The sequence below is a fragment of the Atheta coriaria genome, unplaced genomic scaffold (assembly GCF_025399875.1).
Source record: "Atheta coriaria isolate IRGN ID8LTWV9N9 unplaced genomic scaffold, Caltech_Dcor_3.1 hic_scaffold_6_pilon, whole genome shotgun sequence".
In the NCBI taxonomy this organism is placed as follows: Eukaryota; Metazoa; Arthropoda; class Insecta; order Coleoptera; family Staphylinidae; genus Dalotia; species Dalotia coriaria.
The window spans coordinates 13583648-13603212 of NW_027045448.1; the positions used below are offsets into that span (position 1 = coordinate 13583648).

At 40.2% G+C, this 19565-nt stretch overlaps 1 protein-coding gene across 2 annotated transcripts in view; it reads left to right on the forward strand.

The window, feature by feature from the left end:
- LOC135793871 (uncharacterized) overlaps positions 1–19023 on the forward strand; it is a 37758-nt gene extending 18735 nt beyond the window's left edge. The window contains exons 1-5 of one of the 2 annotated variants that reach the window (XM_065304985.1): positions 1349–1470; positions 8816–8970; positions 9444–9572; positions 10317–10513; positions 17261–19023. In XM_065304985.1, the coding sequence (XP_065161057.1) occupies positions 8886–8970; positions 9444–9572; positions 10317–10513; positions 17261–17584 (735 nt within the window). In that variant the 5' untranslated portion in view covers positions 1349–1470; positions 8816–8885 and the 3' untranslated portion in view covers positions 17585–19023. Of the gene's footprint in view, positions 1–1348; positions 1471–8815; positions 8971–9443; positions 9573–10316; positions 10514–17260 lie in introns of those variants that run through there. The other variant, XM_065304984.1, reaches the window with a different exon arrangement.
- Positions 19024–19565: the final 542 nt, after the last annotated feature.

The following is a 19565-nucleotide window of genomic DNA, read 5'->3' on the forward strand; positions in this document are numbered from 1 at the left end:
GTTGCCTATAGTGATTTTTAATGTTAAAATTTATTTTTTAAATAAACTAGGATTAGTTTTATGTAAGAGGTGGTGTACTCGTATTGCGGTATTGATTGTCAGTGTAGAATCGACTGGAGACGTAGCGACGACACCGGAATGCCATTTACGCGATTCCTACGCTTCCGCTTTGCCCCTTTACACTTTTATTGTTAACTTGCCGAGACACGTTGAAAGATACGCTCAAAATATTCACACATTCACGAATAATAAAAAAAAACTTTAATAAAATACAATATAAACAATCACGTTTAATGTATTTTTATTAATATTTATAGTTAAAGTTTACTCGTTCACTCGTTGTATATGAGTATGAGTGCAAGCAACTTGAGTTTTAATTTACAACCGCGCTAAATAAATATGAAATATGCGCTCTCGTGGACAAAAGAAGCGCGCAATAAAATGCGCAGTTTGCATTTAGTGTACTCGTACTAGATGTTGGTTTAGGTTATGTTGCATGTCGGTTTTGGGCGGAAGGTGCATTCCAAGGACTTATGAATTTTACGAGCCGGGCGCGCAAAAGGAGAACGTTTTTAATACTTCCATCATAAACACTTGCCGGGCGCGCGTTTAGCGCTCTCGCGCGTAATTAATGACGCTAGTTTATACGTTGTGAGCGTATACGTTTTGTTGTCGAGGATCATCCGTGAAATGCGACTTGATGATGACTTTGCCTGCAACAAAAGACATGCTCATAAAAATAATACATTGAGAGATGAAAATCTGCATAAAATCTTAAATAAAACAAATATAAAATGCGAGTTTATAGTTTTTGTATGTTTGTAACGCAGTAATGAAAAAAGTACTGAATCAATTTTGATAAATTTTGATTTGGAGATAGTTAGGATATAGGAAAATAACATAGGGTAGTTTTTGTTGCAAAAATATCATCAGAAATATGTGAAAATTAGCATATTTGTTTAATTCACTACTTTTTAGGTTTTTTACTCAATCCAGCTTATTACAATTGTAGTAATGCGTCAGGTATTTTGTTATCAGCCGAGGTGGCAATGTTTAATATAGTTTTAGTAAATAAAATCTATATAACGTTAAAATTTCGTTAAAAATAGTTAAAATGTTAATATTTATGTTACATTAAATTTAACATGTACACAAACATTGATTCTTTCTATATTTTGTTTGTTTTGATATAAAATCACTTGTGTAGTATTCGTACGAATCACATTTATTTATCTCAAGGCAATTGTGAATGTTTTGCACGCACAATCTAGAAAGAATACGAGTTTATCTGTTCACTAAGAGATAAGAAGGCAACACTATCCAGCAAAACAACTCTGTTGCAGTGCAAACGGTTCGGTCGTGTCGCGCGGATGTATTTACATCGCGGTAACTTAAATTAACGAAATATTTAGTGAAATCGTGTGAAAACCTGCGGGAAACTGCGAAAATCGTTGTCCAATTGTACCACGGGTGAGTTACACATAATATTTTCATGTAAACACACTTAGAATTAACGATTTACTTACAATTTGAAGTAGAAGTCGAAAAAATTGAATATTATAATTATCAACGCGAGTAAAAGTGAATAAAACGTAGTATTTCCTCTGTTAATATTAATATTTATTTGTTTTGTTTATTTTCGGTTAGTTTACGGTTTGCATAATGCATCTACGTTAATTTAATCGCTTGCATTAATTACGCCATACGTAATAAAGCGTGGAATGTCCACGAGCGATATTTTTCGGCCTCTAATTACTGCATAAACCCCGTTTGAGCATTTTTGCAACCAGTTGACGCGATCCACGCACGCGGAATTAATGCACAATACCGCTTCGCGCACAATTGCGTCTAATGCAATTATGACGATCGAAATGCGTGCACATTGTTGTCATTATGATATGAATTTTGGGGCGATAATTTTCGCGATTGTATGATGTACTCGTATATATGAACAAATCGAAATCGCACGCATGGATACATTTCCATTCTGTTTACGCACACAAAAACAAAGAAAATTAATAAATAATAAATTTTATTATAAAAAAAAAGATAAAAATTTTACATGTTTTGTGTTGTAAAACATGCGCTCAGAGACAAAACGTTTCACATCAGGCGAACGCTTGTCGCCGCCGCCGGAAGCACAAGGAGCTTGATGTCTCCTCGCCGTTCAGGATAATTCTTTCGCGCGCAATTTCACCCAGAGTGTTGTCGCGTCGCGCAATTCGTATTCGCTCGTCGCGCGCGATCGCAATTATGCGTGAGCAATCGCTCAGAAGATTTAATGGCGAAGCTAAAAGTGTTACACTCTCGCCAGCCGCCAAGAGAGGAGATACACACAAAAGGACGTCACACGACGTGACATTGTAAAAGTCCCCTAGGACAAAGAGGGAAAGGGAGAGGATGAAAGTCGTCAGACGTAATGCAATTTGCATTAAAAGTATTGTGTCGTGAATTCGTACATCGCCATCGATTGGTGAAAACAATAAAATGCTACAAAGACAAAAAAATAAAAAACATCGTGTTATGCGTATAATTGGTTGCCTATACTGTCAGGAAAATAAATTACAGTATATTATTGACGGCGATGTTTATCAGTGATCAATATCCGAGGTAATAAGAGCTCGTGTTACTCGCGACTCGTCGTTTATTTCGTTTTCTCCTCGTTCCGGCGTCGTTTTTAACTCGCCGGGGGCGGCACACGTGTCGTCGCCGCCACTGCCTGCTTGCAATCGATGCAATGTGTATCGCATTACTGACTTTAATCAAAAACAATCCACAAACACAAACAGCTGCGCGAAAGAAAACACAATTACTTATTTAAAAATAAAATAGGTTAGGTTATAGGTTATGTTTATGCCGATGGCACTCGGGCGGCGCTAATTAATGCAGCGAAATTCGCTGCAGTCTGATTTATCATGCTTTACGAGAGATGCGGTCGTTGGATTAAAACGCGGCGAGTGAAAAAAGCGACTAACGAACGAAAGTAACGCAAATTAGTTTGGCCTCGCGCGCGGTTGTGTCGCCGCCCCGTGCGACGCCAGCGAACTTGATTACACGCTGCGCGCCGGCAAGATTTTCCCTGCATTTCGCATGCAAATCTATTATCCACGCCGGCGCACATTATTACATATTATATTCATCGTTGCGCGCTCGCTAATTAATATTCATATTTGTCTCGTCTCGGAAAAGTGCCGTGTTCGTTTAAAGTTTTCACTAACGATGAAGCATAACTATGTAGGCAACTTTTACTACGTTGTTTTTGCCATAGGTGCAACACATATACAAATTGTGTATATTCGGTTGCATACAGTGAGAGATACATACTTGTATACGCTCACAACTTTTGCTATAGGTATAACACATGTGCAATTCGTGTATATTTGGTTGCATACAGTGACAGATACATACTCGTATACGCTCACCAACTTTTACTATAGGTGCAACACATATACAATTTGTGTATATTCGGTTGCATACAGTGAGAGATACATACACACTCACCAACTGACTCTACTTTTGCCATAGATGCAACACATGCATTTCGTGTATATTCGGTTGCATACCATAGACATATACATACTCGACGCTCACCGCGTGACTCTACTTTTCCTATAGGTATAACACATATGCATTTCGTGTATATTTGGTTGCATACCATTGATGTATATTCCACACTCTCACCAGGTGACTCCAGCGTCCAGCCAGTGTGAGCATAAGAAAATCTAATTAGTTGTACAAATAAAGTTCAAGAGTTCGCCGGCGGGTACGTGCCGCCACGTGTGCCGCCCCCCACAAAACGGCACCTTATTAGTCGAAAACAAACAATGCGCCGCGCGCGGCGAATGCAAATGGCCAGCAATGGCTGAGATCTAATCAAGCGTACAAATATAGGTGCGCTTAATTACAGTCCGTAAGTAGAGTAAATATTCTCGCCGGCTTTATCGTATGCCCTTCAGGCGACCAAACACACGCCTATCATGTAGATAAACTTGCGGACGGCCGCAAGCAGCGTTTTCAACACCTTGTGGTCAGGACCGTATTTAACACAACCAAAAATTAATAGAATAAAATATGCACCAACGAATTAGATTCGATCGGGGTCTAATCCGCGTAATCCGGGTATCTACCCCTATAAATATTAATTGCGTCTGGTGCTAAGCCTTTACAATTGCATAATAATTATCTATGTCGTTGTCATAACCTAACCTCAACTTTAAATTTATCCGAAAATGATTTTATAGAGTGTCGCGCTTGTAAAGTTGTCGACGTGTAGATAAATCTCGACTGCGGTTAAATCGTTTCGCCCGCTTTATATTCGCACCTGCCGTCCCGGGGTGCGAGACATAAAGAACTGTCAATAAACGCGCGCGTCGGTGTGTGTGTGAGAGAGCGACTTCGCGGAAGCCGGAAGAGATATTGATCTAGATCCGTGCACGTGCGAATCCTAAATAAATATAAATCGCCGTAAACGCTCAGGTTGGTAGGGTGAGAGTGGGGGGTGGTGGATATCTGTGGGATGATTTCGGATGCTGTTCTGTTCTGTGCGGCAATTGCTAAAATGTCACACCGGAATCACCAGGAAATGCTATTTATAGTTTGTTCTACTTTTCAACAATCGATTTTAATCTCTATTTTAGTATTTTCATTAAAAATTTAAGTTTTCCGGTTTTGATTTCCTGTTTTCCGGTTTTGAAATTTTAACATTTCTTTAATAATCAAAGATTTTCTGTTATTTTTAGTCAAATTTCCGGTTTTCCGGTTTTTATTTTATTTTATCTATTATACGCAGATGGCTCCGGTTGTTCCGAGTCTCTAACAACCATATCATTTGCAAGTTCTTTTCAGAAGCGATTCGCCGTTTCAACTTTCAACTCTCGTCCGGAATTCATACACCCACCACATTTGTATATATTATATTCATACCTGTCCTGCGCCACTACTACGCAACCCTCTACACTTTTACACATACGAGTATATAACTGCAGTATGTGGGGTGATGTGTGCTTTGGGTTGCAGCATACGTGCCGTGTCGCATTAGCGAGTTTCCGTGTCTGTCTGACGGCGTTGACGAAAAGTCGACACAAAACTTCTAATTAGTCCCCGCGCATCCATTATGCACACACACACACACTCATGCTCTCACGTGTGTCATTATTACGAGGGCGCGACATAATTAATTCATGGCACTTTTTGAAACCGGAAGTTGCGACAAAAACTAAATAAAAGCGACGCGAGTCGCGCGGTATTACAGTGGAAGTCACTCGGGAGACTTTTGTGTTGCCTAATCTTCATCTTCTGGGAATATCTTGAATAGTATTTTCCACGTGGTTGCACGTGATGGCGGTGACTCGGAGTAAAAAACATTTTATTGTGCGTTGTTTGTGTCGGCGGCGTGTTTTTAATGTTTCGGGGACGTTTTAAGAGACTTTATTTTACAATTAGTAAGTTTCGCCGCAGTACGGCTCTCTGGTGGGCAGTAGACGAAGTTAACTTAACCTCAAAATGTCCGCGTGTTATAGTTGAGAAAGTTTTTAGTTTTTTTTTTGCGTTTTGTGAGGTTTTGCGCCTTTTTAATTCAATTAATTGAATTGGGTGAGTGTAGATGTTATCATCTTCCGGCGATAGCATCTCCTAAATGCCGAAAAGGACACTCATCGACTTAATTCCCCGTCTGCCGGACCAACTTGGAAGTCTCTCGGAAGTCGAGAACTCTAAAGGGATAATTAAGCAGGCGGTTTCCATCCCTCGATGGGGAAACTGCACGCGGCGAAATTTATCATCTGCGGATTGTCGACAAATGGGCAAACGCGCATGCATTCGCGATTGTGAAACTTTCCCAGGCAAAGTGGGGTGGGGGTAAGGATCCGACTTCCGCCTTGCAGACAAAATATGAGCTCACCGACTTTGGCGCTTAAATATGAAACTTACGTGAACTTTGCCTCCATTCCAGAGCGAAATTTTCGTCTGCACTCTTCGATCGTTATCGTCTGCATATGCACCCCCCACTCCAAATTTACCCCAGTAATGTAAAACGTATTTCTATCGGGGAAAAATCGAGCGCGAGCGCAATTAGAAATTCAAATTTTACAACAAGTTAAAAAATTTATTAGCGCGCCGAGAGCGCACGTAACGCCCGTTTACTTCCGGCGCTGGATGCAAAATGGAGGAATACGAATAAAAAGAGAAGAAAAAAAAAAGAAAGTCTTGAAAGTCACGAAAGCGAACGCTTGCAACTTGTAACTTGTTCGGCGAGTGCGAGAAAATCTTTTTTCCGGCTCCCGCTTCCGGATGGAACGAGATAAAACTCGGTTAACGTATTCACGCCGCGCCGAAACTTTCCGACCTCGTATATCAATTTTCAATACAAATATTAAACCATCTTCGTGGATATTTTCCCTCCACTTTTTGCGGCTCGTGTTTGAGATGCTGGGGATTTTTATTTTTGCGCGCGCAAAGTTTGGAAAACAGTTGAAAATTCGCAAGTTTTCAAGTTTGCCGGAGCGGAAAAAGTGGAAAAAGATACACACGCGCAAAGTGCATCAACCCACCGAACACCGGAATAGTCAACATCAAACTTTCGTCGATGGATGCAAAAAATGTCAACAAGGCGGAAATTTTTAAGTGGCACAAAAACACGATGTCTTAAAGTCTTCAAAAATTAATTCTTATTTTCAGCGCTAGAGATAAACATCACATCAAAAGAGCTTCCGGAATATATTTCGCAATTTACACGTCACGACGAACGCTTGTAAAGTTTTCGGGCAAAAAGTTGAACACGCGTGAAACTCGAACGGCGCGCATAAATTATCCCAACTTTCGGATTAATAAATACGCCCATTTGGAAATTAATTCGGCGCGGATAATAATGATAAACGGATCAAAAGCGGGTCTTTAATTTACTTCAAACTGTGTTCTGCGAACATATTGGATTGGATTGTCCGCGTGCAAAGTTCAAGAAATTCAAGAATTTCTTCTTCATTCATTCACTTTCCGCCGATCGGTTTACATAGAGTGGAAAGTTTATTGTTTGGTAGGCAGCCAAGTACTGAGCGGTGTATAGTTGGTTGCATAGCGTGTATTTTTCCAAACCGGCGACTTTGTAGCATTGCGGTATTATGCAAATTACTGCACTTAAAAGGATATTTATAGCTCGTCGGTAATTCATATCGGGGCCAACACAATGAATTTGCATTCGAGGTATGGATTTTATTCAAGTGCAGCACAAATTAATCGAAATAAAAAAAATTCAAAAAAAAAAGTTTTTTCACATGTGTTCTCATATTTCGATAACAATGAACTCCGGTGTTATTTACTAGTCTTTATGTGATGTCGGGGAGGTGAAATATAATTCCCAGTTTAATGACATTCTTTTATGAATATCGCATGCGCGTCGCCTCTTTTGTTAAAGGACGCGCACATTAAAAACTCCCGAACGTAAACACGCAGCTTCGGAATAAACCCGCGCTGGCGGCAAAGTGGTTGTGCTGGAGAATGAAAAGTGGAAAGATTCTTGTGCGTTTTGTTGGTTTTTGATGACGATGATGCTCCTCGCATGATGCGATAGTTTTTTTCTTTGTGTGTGCGCGCGATGTTGACACGAATTTAATAACCGTAAAATTAGATCCCGCCCGGTGGAAAATTACGAGCAACGCTGGTATTTTTTTTATTCTTTTAATTGCACATCGGCACGTCCGCTCGTTCATTTCGGTTGCGGATCTTTTTGATGGTAATTAAATGCCGAAGCCAATACGTCGCACATAACTCAACGGCCGGCGGCGGCGGCGTGCCAAAGGCGGCCGAATTGCGGCGCGCCTATAAAACTCCCCGTGCGGCTCGGAAATTTTTATTGGAAAATCGATGCGCTGCACTCAGACACAACCTGCCCGCACTAATTTACGACCCATCGGCCGCATGATTCACGCGCCCAGCGCACTTTGATCCTCTGACATGCATAAAACTATTAACAGGTAGCCGCCACCATAATTAGTCGTCACTTTCATCTATTTTTGCATTTGGTGCTGCTGCTGCGGCGGATATCTTTTGATGCTATTCATGCAACCCAAATTACAACCCGAAGCAGCAGCCAATATTAACCTAGGAATTTGAATGTTCACAATTTAGGGGGAAATCCAAGAAAGGCGGCGCGCCGCAGATGCTTACTTTGCATGCAAACAATTAAATCCGTTCCTCGACAATTATGAGAACGCGGGTGCACACGCCCCCCCGCCGTTGTTCTCCTCTCAGTGTCTGTATTAGGTGTAAGGGTTGAAGGAAGGAAACGCGCGGTGGTAACGGCGGTCGAATTCCGGCTTGTAATCCGGTCGGAATTGCCGGGGCCATTACAAGTCCGGCACCGAAATTCCGCGCGCGTTTTCCGACCACCCAACACACACATACATGCATCGCGGGTGGCGGGCACAATCTTCAAGTCCCCCCACTCCAATCCTTTGCGTCTAAATTTTGGTACAAGTCTTGAACGACGTGAAAAGCTTCACAAGAAGAGTGAGATCTTCGGCACTTGCCGTCTAACAACCCTTTTCAATGTGTTTCGCGCATGACAAACAGTTGGCCTGGCAAAATGAACTCTCCAAGCTTTAATAAAGCGCGCCAAGGTGCGCGCTTGCTTAATTTGCACTTTCCCAGCGCTTGCAAATTATAAGCAGACGAAAAACTTTATTTTCCGTCAACGACGACAAATTGTTTTATAAAGGATTAAAATTAAACTCTTGAAACATATTTTTAAGGTTAATTTAGGTTATGTTATGATTTGCAACGCCATCTAGCGGTGATTATAAAAAGTAATATTTTATTGCAGTTACTATGCGTCGACAGCGTTTCCAGTGGGCCCTCCACGACTGGTGCCGCCATTAAAGAGACAGCGATTAATGGCGACATCACCACGCACCAACAAATCCAATCAACCGGCAAAGACCAAGGAGATACCACCTGTCGATCAGCTGAAAATCTACAGTGAGTACTACAACATTTTAGCACCTACTCGTACATTAATTGTGTTCACGCATGAAAAAAAAAAAACTCAAATCCTAAAAGTAGCCGGAAGCGCACTTTTGAAAAATCCGCTCGTTGCGAAATAAAGCTCATGCGATTATGTTCTCCACGCGAGCGCGAGGATTACCAGTTAGTTGAAAGGGTTTAAGGACGATGTTACTTTTTTCCGCTATTGCCGCTGGACGTGAAATGCAAATGGCTGACCATTTCGGGCGTGCAGAGCGTTCAAAAACAAAAATTGATGTCTGCATTAAATTTATTTCCGCATGTGTCATCGTTAACGCTTCTTAGCACGCGCCCTTTTTAAACTCTCGGGGCTTTGCGTGAAATTGCACAAGTTGTGTAATTACCTACACAACTTGTCGTTAAAAAGATCTCAAATATTTACGCGCGCTTGATTAATACAGAGTGTGGTTTTATTTACTCATCTGCAGGTAATCCGGATATTCTCATATGTGGCAACTGTCGCGAGATGTTCACCGACCTCCACGAACTGCTGGACCACAAGAAGGCGTACTGCAAGCTGCGTTTCACCTGCAAATGTGATAATCTAGGCAAAAACAGTAAGTAAAAATACTTAGGCTTATATAATACTAGCGGCTTCGCTCGCGAATATCTAAAATAATGAAGTTGCTTCCGTACGCGTCTGAAGTCACAGAAGAAGTAACAATGAAGTAGAATGGCGGGAAGTTTAAAATGGCTGAAAGTATAGTCTATGGAAGTATAGTGTACAGTCTCCATAGTGTAATCAATTGGATTTGATGTTGACGTAGCTGTCGGTAATACAGTGTGATAATACAGTGTGATGGTACTATAGTACTTAGGTTTGAGCTTCATTGCTGGAATGCTAGATGGCGTTAAAGTAGTCAAATAGCCAGATGCAGAGGTATTATTGGCTAAACAATTTCTTTATTTTATTTAAAAAATAATTATTTTTATTAAATAAAAAGTAGCCTATAACCATTCGGGGATCACTAAGAATATGTGTACAAATTTTCATGATGATCGGTTAAGTAGTTTTTGCGTGAAAGTGTAACAAACATCAGGACTTTCGCATTTATAATATCAGTAGGGATAGTGTGGGGTGTATGCTTGGTTGCCTACATTAGCCGTGTGGGAAAGTGGAGAAAAGTTGCCGGTAAAGTTTCGCCAAAACCACCTGTGCCGGTGCGTAAATTTCCCGGAGTCTCCGGAGTTACATCCTGGAGGATATTAACCCGGCCATAACTCCTCCAGCAACTTTGACTCTACTTAAATTGGTTAATCGCCTGGTTTTTTATTGTTTTTTTTTTTTGTTTTTGATGCAGAATCACCAATTGATGACAATTCAGCGGCGGCTCTGCTCTGCGTTCAGTGCAAAGACGCTTTTCAAAACGCCTGGGACCTGATGGTTCATGCCCAGGCTGCACACATGCTAAACATCTACGAACTGGGTGTTCCCACGTCGATGGAGAACTGCGGATCACCGCCTATCTCACCACGGGATAACAGCACCCCAGATAAGGTAAACTTTTTTTTTTAATTTTTTTGTTTAAATGATTTATTACTAATTGATCGCGGGGGGCTAAATAAAATAAAACAAAAAATTTGACGTCCGATTCATCTCGTGTCACGCAACCAATCTCGAGCGTGCACACGGGTTCTCGTTTCGGAATTCGATGTCTGCAAATTTCGAGTGCTAAATCCGCAGTGGATGAACAACGACGCGCGTGAACACCGCACAGAACTCCTCCAACCGGACATCGCCATTACGTCGCCATGTCGGAGCCGTTAGGCGGACGCGAGAGTGAGTCCGACCTTAGCAGCAGTTCGTCATGGAGTATCCTAGACGAAGACCACCATCACAACACACAGAATGAGCAAGTCGATCAACTTGAACCGTTGCGGAAGTATTCGGACGAGTTGAGTAGGATTGAGAATCGGAAATTGTTTGAGTATCGCCAGATTGAACCATGTTGTTTTCCCGATGTGGATGAGCAGGCGTACTCGGCGAGTCGCATGCGATTGGCACCCCTGCCGAAGATAGCTAACAATGATGACAAACTGCGAATGCAACTTGCATTGTTGGTTGCAGCGCATCAATATCGACAGAGGCAACATTCGAATGCCGCGTTGAAAACAGCGTTGATTATGTTTATAGCGTTTGTTTCGATTATTGGGATTGCTTTGACTTGCTTCTTCATGCCGAGGTTGTATGGCGTGCAGAATCAATCGCTTAGACTTTCACCAGCTGTCAAAAGTGTGACATACAATCGAGGGTTATATACGCCGCCATTTCAATTAGGGAGATATGGAAGTGCAGCGGAAAAAGGTGCTAATGACGCGTTTAGGGTTTATGATGAGTATAAGAAGTCTTCTAATTATTATTCATCTAAATTTGATAAGGGAAAAGAGTTTCCTATTAATGATTATTACAAAACAAGAGATTCTGTTGTGGTAAAAGAGAAACCTGCAATGGAAAGCATTCAAATTGGTCCAAAAAATAAATTAACAGATGATAAAGTGAATTTTTGTCCAGCGATGACAGCGAAAGATGCTTTGGAGTGTCCAGTTTGTGATCTCTTTGATGATAAATCAACACAATCACAAACTGCACAAAAGACTATGGTAGGAATACCATCAAATTCTAGAATTGCTACTTGGAATAATAAGGATACTAATATAAAAACTGATGATGAAAAAGCTAAATGTTTAAAAACATCTGAACAAAACATTTTGAAAGGAGTTAGACATTGGGGTGGAAGGGTTAAACGCAAGGTGCAAAGTTTGTTACCTACGATGAACACACGCACACTCCGCAGGGCACTGGAAAGCAACTTGTTTAAAATCAACTTTTATCTGGTATTACACATTGTCAATAATATCATTCTCTTGAGAGCTATTGGGAAGTTGAAGAGAGATCTTCAAACCCAAATGGATATTATAAAAGAACAGAATATCCATTCTCCTAATACAAGATCAACTCATACTCTTATCGAGGAAGAAACAAAAAATAACAATAATAAACCGGAAAAGACTAAAAATAAAAGAAAGATCAATAAAATACCAAAAACTGATGTGTTGATTAAACCATCAGCCCCCATGATGACTAAATCTAATGCATCCATTGATTATCTTGACTTTTTGCAAGAATTACAAAATTTAAGGTTCAAGAGGATTCAGGTTATCAAAAGCATGGATAGAGTAGCACACAACGCAGCTATCCGAGATGAAAGAGCTGGTCGCACGAGGGATAATTATCATATATGTTCAACTTATGCAACATGTACGACTGATCCAATTGATAGCGAACACATGATCTATTGCTTGTCGTATCTATATGCTAGAAAACGCGATTTTCACTTCCTGATGAGACACCAGAATGCTACTCCTGATGTGTTTGATGATAAATGTTCTAAATTTATGAGGAAAGTACGAAAATTGGAACAAGGTATCATACATTACTTCAGAAACACCGGAAATCTACCTGATCCTCGTATAAAATCAGTAATAGACTTGTTATTGGCTCAACAAGCAAAAAGGGCTTTGAAGAAACTAGCTTTTAATATACGCAGTGCTAGTGCCCCGGTAACAGCAGAGAATATTGATGACAATTGTAAGAAATCAAAACCAATGAGTAAGAATCTATCAATGCAAAATTTTGAAACAATTTCGTATTGTAATGATGAGGGTATAGCACTATGTCCAAAACGACGGTCCAAAGAAGAAAGGGAAAGTAGATTGAACAGTTGGAAGGAACGTTATGAGCAACTTAAGTTATTCTGGAAATCTCGTCAGGAATATTACGAAAAACGCATTGAAGTCTGCAATATTATTAAATCTATCATACCACCAAAGGATTCCAATTCATTGACCACTGAAAACATGTCAGAATTAGCTGCTTCGGCTATAAGAACCATTACAGATCAATCTATACCACCTCCACCGGAAGATTCATGTGGGATGTCTACTTTTTCGGAGATTCCAACTTATTCTATGTCACAATTCTCGGAGATTCCCCCACCTTTTCCTGAGGTTTCTGCTTGTTCTCCAGCAAATGAAGATATGACTAATATGAATCAATGCCAAGCTTCTCAGGTCCTAGACGAATTGATCAAGAATGCTGTACAACAAAATATGGAACAACAGTCGGAGCCTGAAGAAAATTCTACACCTGACGATGGAGTGGCTCATGTTTCCTTCCAGCTGATTGACAATGTGTTTCAAGATATCAAGACGATGTTCAAGGAGGAGACGGCGAAGGTGCAACAAAATGGCGCGCGTTTGAAGCGTAAGCTGACTGATCGTCTATTTGAAGATAGAATGCATCAGTTGCAGAATAGTGTTGGGACGGTGAAACAACTACTGACTGGGAATGTTAGTTTAGATCAGAAGGGACAACAACAGAAACAAGACCGGAATTTAGGAAGTTGGTAAATTTAGATGCAAAATTTTAATGGATAAAACAAAATAATAAAGACAGGGAGTAATAAAATATCTCAGAAAGATAAAGTTGTAGTTTTATGATTTTGATGATTTTGAGGTTAGGTTGTAGATGTAGTTGTGGTGGACTATTATTAGACGTGAAATAATGGATTGGAAGCGATGAGCGTGTTGTATAATCATAAAAGAAGGGCGCGTCCGGTCATCAATGTCGAAATGTCTGCATTGCGGGATTGTGTTGTAATCTCACGTGTAATGTCTCTCTTTTCGAGCCGGAAAGGTGAAAAATCATCGCGGCCCCACCCATCACTGCGCTTCATTAATTCCCACCGTGCTCGCTTGTATTAACAAACAATCGAGGCGAACAAAACGCCCCGAAATGTGCGAAAGCTGATAACTTATCGCGGTATTGTTGGGTGCGCGCGGCGAGCAATTAATATAAATATGGTAATTAATTCAATAACGTTGCGCTGCCGCGGCGGAACAAGTGCGGAACAAGCGCGTGAAGAGGCGAATAATAGAAATTTACCACCCCCGAAAAATAAAGGGGAATTTATCAGAATTAAACATCATTAAACGGTCGGCTCCGCAGGAGCTGCAACACCAGCCGCCAGACGGATGATGATGATGATGATTGGTGCTGGAAAAATTAAGGTTGGGGGGCGCGGCGGCTGAATGTTAATCAACATTAATTACCCAGCCGTTTGTCGGCTGCGTTGTAATAATTTACAATCAACGTCGTAACTAGAAAAAAAAACGTTGGTTTCTTTACATTTTTATAATGACATTATTTGAAGTAGTTGTGCGGCCATCTTGGGTTCGATCACGCCACGTGCATGAGGTGTTCGAATATGTAAAACGTCGATATCTGGAGAATTGCGCGTTTAAAGGGGACGTTTGCACGTCGTACGGGTGCGATCTTTGCACGTCTTAAAATAGATGTGAGATAATCTCGTTTTACGATGATATTTCCATTCCGCTTTGCCGCATCATTATTATATGACTTTTCCTATAACAAAAGCTGGTGGGTCTTCTTGGTTGTTGGGGATGTTTTTTTTTTTTTTAGAGGAAATAGATAAAAGTCTCTCCCAATTATTGTTCGCAAATGAATTGATGTCTTGTCGGAGTGGAAAGATTAAGAACACGCGCTGTCACTTTGTGTTAGTGGTTTTCGGAGGCGCGGCGTGACCCGCACGATAAAAGGTGACAAATATCCTTCTATCGCGTGCGTATGTTCGCTTTTTTTTGCTTCAATTTGTATGGGTGCTAAACATGGGTTAGAAAAGTTGGGTGTAATTACGGGTGAAAGGGTAATTTAATTTTTTTGTAGACATTTTTTTCTCAATTTACTAAAATTTGGTTTTGGAAAACACTCTGTATCTTCTTTTAGTATAAAGTAATTTTAGGTTTTTTACATTCATTTAATAGCTGGAGAGTTTCTTTATAATGTGTGCACCCTCTGCATCCTGAAACTTCTTTGGATGTACCTTAAAATTGACTATGAAAATTACAAAATTTTTAAAATTTCTAATAATTTGTAGTAAAAATCACCCTGTATCTCTTGTAAAAATAAGATAATTTTAGGTTTCTTACTGTCACATAATAGCTAAAGTACTCCTCTATAACTTGCACGTCTTTTGCATCCACCAGACTCTTAGGGAGAAGCCTAAAATGGCCGTTAAAACTTGTTAATTTTCTGAAATTTTAAAAATTTGTCATAGAAATCACCCTGTATCTTTTTTAGAGTAGGACAATTTAGGGTTTCTTACTGTCATATAATAGCTAAAGTACTCCTCTATAACTTACGTATCTTTTACATCCAGTAGACTCTTAGGAAGAAGCCTAAAATGGTCGTTAAAATTTGTTAATTTTCAGAAATTTTAAAAATTTGTCATAGAAATCACCCTGTATCTCCTGTAAGAATAGGACAATTTAGGATTTCTTTCTGTCATATAATAGCTAAAAGACCCCTTTACAATTTACCCCATCTTCCCCTCTCTAAACCCCTGGGAACCACCCTAAAATGCCCTTTAAAAACGCCTAATTTTCCCAAATTTCAAAAATTAACCTCCAAAATTACCTTATATCTCTTCTAAAAATAAACCAAATTTACATTTCCTATTATTTTAAGAATCAGTTTGATCCTATCTTTCACCTTAAATTAATCCAAAAAGATAAATACAACTTTTGTCCTGTTTAACACCCCTTCCACTAGTTCTAATTTGTACGACAAGCGACATTTTTATTGTAGTACCTATAGCACACGACCGGGGGGAAGTGCCTTGTTTGCGAATCTTGTGATGTATGTCGCACGCGATAATTAAACGATAACGCGAAGTAGGCACGACGACGACGACGTCTTGCAATTAGACGGAGTGCGGTCGCCGCACGCAAATTGCGCCAACTCACTCGGGGCTACTCGTTACTGCGACCGTGTGCAGTGCTTCTGTATCGCTTGGACAAAGCGAGTGGCAAGTGGTAATGACAATCCAAGACACAGATGTCGACATTACCATCCCTCCCATATCTTGAAGACATCCTGTTGTCCTTCATGGCTTCTTCCGCTTGAAAACTCCCATCAAATTGCTTGCAACATGTGTCAAACACACTCGGTTGAGGTTACGTTATGAAAACATAACCTATGTTTAAGATAATCCGTTTATTTGCGTAAAACCATCCTGCGAGTTGTTTTTAAGTTGTTCGCGAACGACTAATCGAATTCTGTCGTCGGTCGCTTGCCGCCCCTCGAGGCTGTTACTTTATCTTTTCGATTCGGCGCTGATCTTCGATCGGAATGCGAAAGAAACGAAAACACGGCGTTTAGCTAATTTGAATAAACATCTTGAAGCAATATTATTACAAATGCGAATGATAAAACAGCGAAAGCGGTGGTAGGTGGGTTGGAGGCGGCGGGGGCGGTGGTAAAAGATGGAACGGGATGCCGGCGTCGAGATGTTATTGTTCGCCCCTAATGCCGCTGTCAGCTGCAAGCGCGTTTGGTTTTATATTTCGGCTGGCGGCTTTTCGAACCGAATATAAATTGAGAATTCCTACTCGGCGGCTCGTTTAGCCAGCAAGTAGTAGAAGTCCTTTCAATTGCGGAGACAAAAGCCTCGAATCTAAACAAGCGCGCGCGCCGAGTATTTACATAGCGCCGCTTAAAAACAAAAAGAGGAAATTGCCACTCACCGGATAAGTTCAACATCCATCTGGGTTTTCCTATCAGGAACTAATCTGTAAATAGACGGGCGAAGCGCGGTGCTTCTTTTCCCATCGACGCGCACCGTAGATAAACGTCAAAGGAGAGAAAACCGGACGCAGCCGGACCTGATGCCTGATGATCAAAGAAGTTGTATTCGCAGTGGGTAAATACCAGTCGTGTGCTTTTAAATGCTCCCAAAACGAAAGACTCCACTTCGTGAAAACATACATTAACGAAAAAAACCTGCACTAAACGCGCTGCGAAATTGTACGAAAACATGAAACAACCGGAGCTCGAAGACGAAGAGTTGTGTAAGGAGTTCATTCTGGGTTTCTTTCGCTTTGTCGCTTTGAAATCAATTGGGGGCGCGCTCAACAAAGAGACCAATTGAATACCAGCGAGCGGCGTCTTGTCGAACATCTTCCGAGGGCCGCAAATCGAGTCCGAGATCCCGGCGACAAACGTGTGCTTAATGTTACGCTCCTCAGGGACATTAATTCCGCCCAGCGACAAGACAAGGGATGATCGCGAACACACAAACTAACAAACCCATTGCATTTGTAATCACTTAACATTTCTCATGACTATAAAAAAACAAAATTTAAAATTTTTATTTTTTGTTTACAGGATAAAAACGAAGCGAGTCTCGAAGGTGAGGAAGAAAACGGACACGACAACGATCACGACTTCATCGAGAATGGCCGTGACACAGCCACACCGGATTCGGGCCACTCGCGTACTGATAAAGAACTCGAGGACCTGATGGACGTGGAGGCGACGGCGAAGACATGCATCATGCATGCGTTGAGTATTGTCAGTGCGCCTGCTACAGGGGGAGCGCAACAGCCAGTGGCGGCATCTCCGCCACCTTTGGCTGCTGTAGCGCCACCTGCCGGTGGTGAGTGGAAGCACACTCGACTGTCGCCGAAGGTACGCCACCAGCCGTACTAGACGCACACGCGCGCGCGCTAATATTCAGCATCCTACCGACAATCGCGTCTTGCGGCGTGTGTAAAACTCTTGATTTGAGAGGCAGGAGACGATAGAAACTAAATAAACGCCGACGGTGAATAAAAGAGTAAAATTCAGCTACGTATAGTTTTAGTTTTAGCTTAGATTATGTGAAGGTAAATTTAAAAAGATTGTTTTTATTACATTTTAGGCGTATTTATTATATATTGAAAACAGATTTTTTTTTCGGAGAAAAATGGCGTATTCTAACGTTAGCGTACTTATTTCTTTCTCTCTCTATCTCTCTCTCTAATTACACTAATTATAGCCGTGTATATAAAGTATCAGTATAGGTGCATAACGTTTGGAGTAAGGAAAAATCACAAAAACGAGGAAATTTCAAGCCGAAAATGTACTTTTTACTGAACAAAACATGGAAACAATTTGACATATCATATAAGTAAAGAGCATGTGTTTTAATTAAAGTTATCAATTATCATTTAGAGGTGTTGATGAATGGATACCAAAACAACCATCAAACAAACAAAAATGAAACATATACTTACAAATATTTACGAGTAAGTATAAGCGAGTACATTATAAGCAATGCAGCTGATAATGATAACGATGGATGAAAAATTGATTCAGTGAGCGTAGACGCAGGCGTAATTTATGATTAGCTAGTGATATGATTACACGAAGATGACAACAACGGTGTTGATATAATTATATTTATATTTAAAATTATACGCTAAGATTCTAAGCTAAACAGAGGAAATGTTTTACGTAACATTATTATATTTAAGACCAACTAAAACCACAAGGAAAAAGAAAACAACAATTATTATTGATGAATTTTTCGATGAGAAAGAGTAGCAGAATGTTTCAAGTGTAACATGAAAAAAAAAACAACAAATTAAACTATTAAACGACGATGCGATGTAAAATCGATTAAACTAAAATTAAATTAAAACACTAAATGAGAATGTTTGTTGCCTAAATGTATAAAAGTATAAAATAACTTAATACTAATTGAAAGTTTAAATTGACATTTTGAAAACATTTGCGTTGTTCGATTGTGTGCATTGGTTGAATATTTCTATAGCTTTTGAGAACCGAAAATCGTTGTTAACAATCAGACAGAATAATATTGACACATACAATTAACAAATCCATTGATTGCATTGTAATTACTTGTAGTTATTAATAGGATTTATAAATTTGTTTTGTTTGAGTTGAGTTCTCAGCGCTTTTATGTGATTTATTTCTGTTTTTGACTAAAAATATTTTATGTTTAGAGGCTGGGATAAAGCACGACCATGTTGTTTGACCTTTTCGTTTTTAATTCTTATTAAATTATTAATCCATGTAAATGTAAAAAATATCTCTCATATTGTATTAGTATAATTATGAACAAAAATATATGTCCTCCATTATAATTATTCTGTGTTTTTTTTTCTGTTTTCTGCAAACAAATCGAACGATAAAACTAATGAAATAAATGCTTTGCGTGGAAAACATTACGATTATCGCACGAACGGGAGGAAGCAGCAATCACTAAAACCGGGCACGGCCGAAATGACTTTATTATTATTAATTTCAGAAGTTTACGAGCCTGCAAGACACGCACACTCAACCCAACCCTTATTTTTCCTTCTTTTTTTCTTGTTTTTGAAGTTAAATGCATAGCAATGGACATTGGTTAAGTGCAACTATAGGCAACCACATTAACACGTGGACAACAGAAGATGCATACGTTACATGCAATAGCAACAACTTCGTGTGTCTACCACGTAACATTTTCCGCTTTTCTAGTTGAAATGTCGTACATAGAGAGATAGGCGACGCGCATCGATTCATACATTTCGTGTGGGGTAGAAGAGGGTAGGTCTCGGTGCTAGCCTGCAACGGGCACGGCCTCGGCGGTTGATGGATGCCTCCGTCGTGGATAAATACACGCCGAACACGCGAGGACAAACAG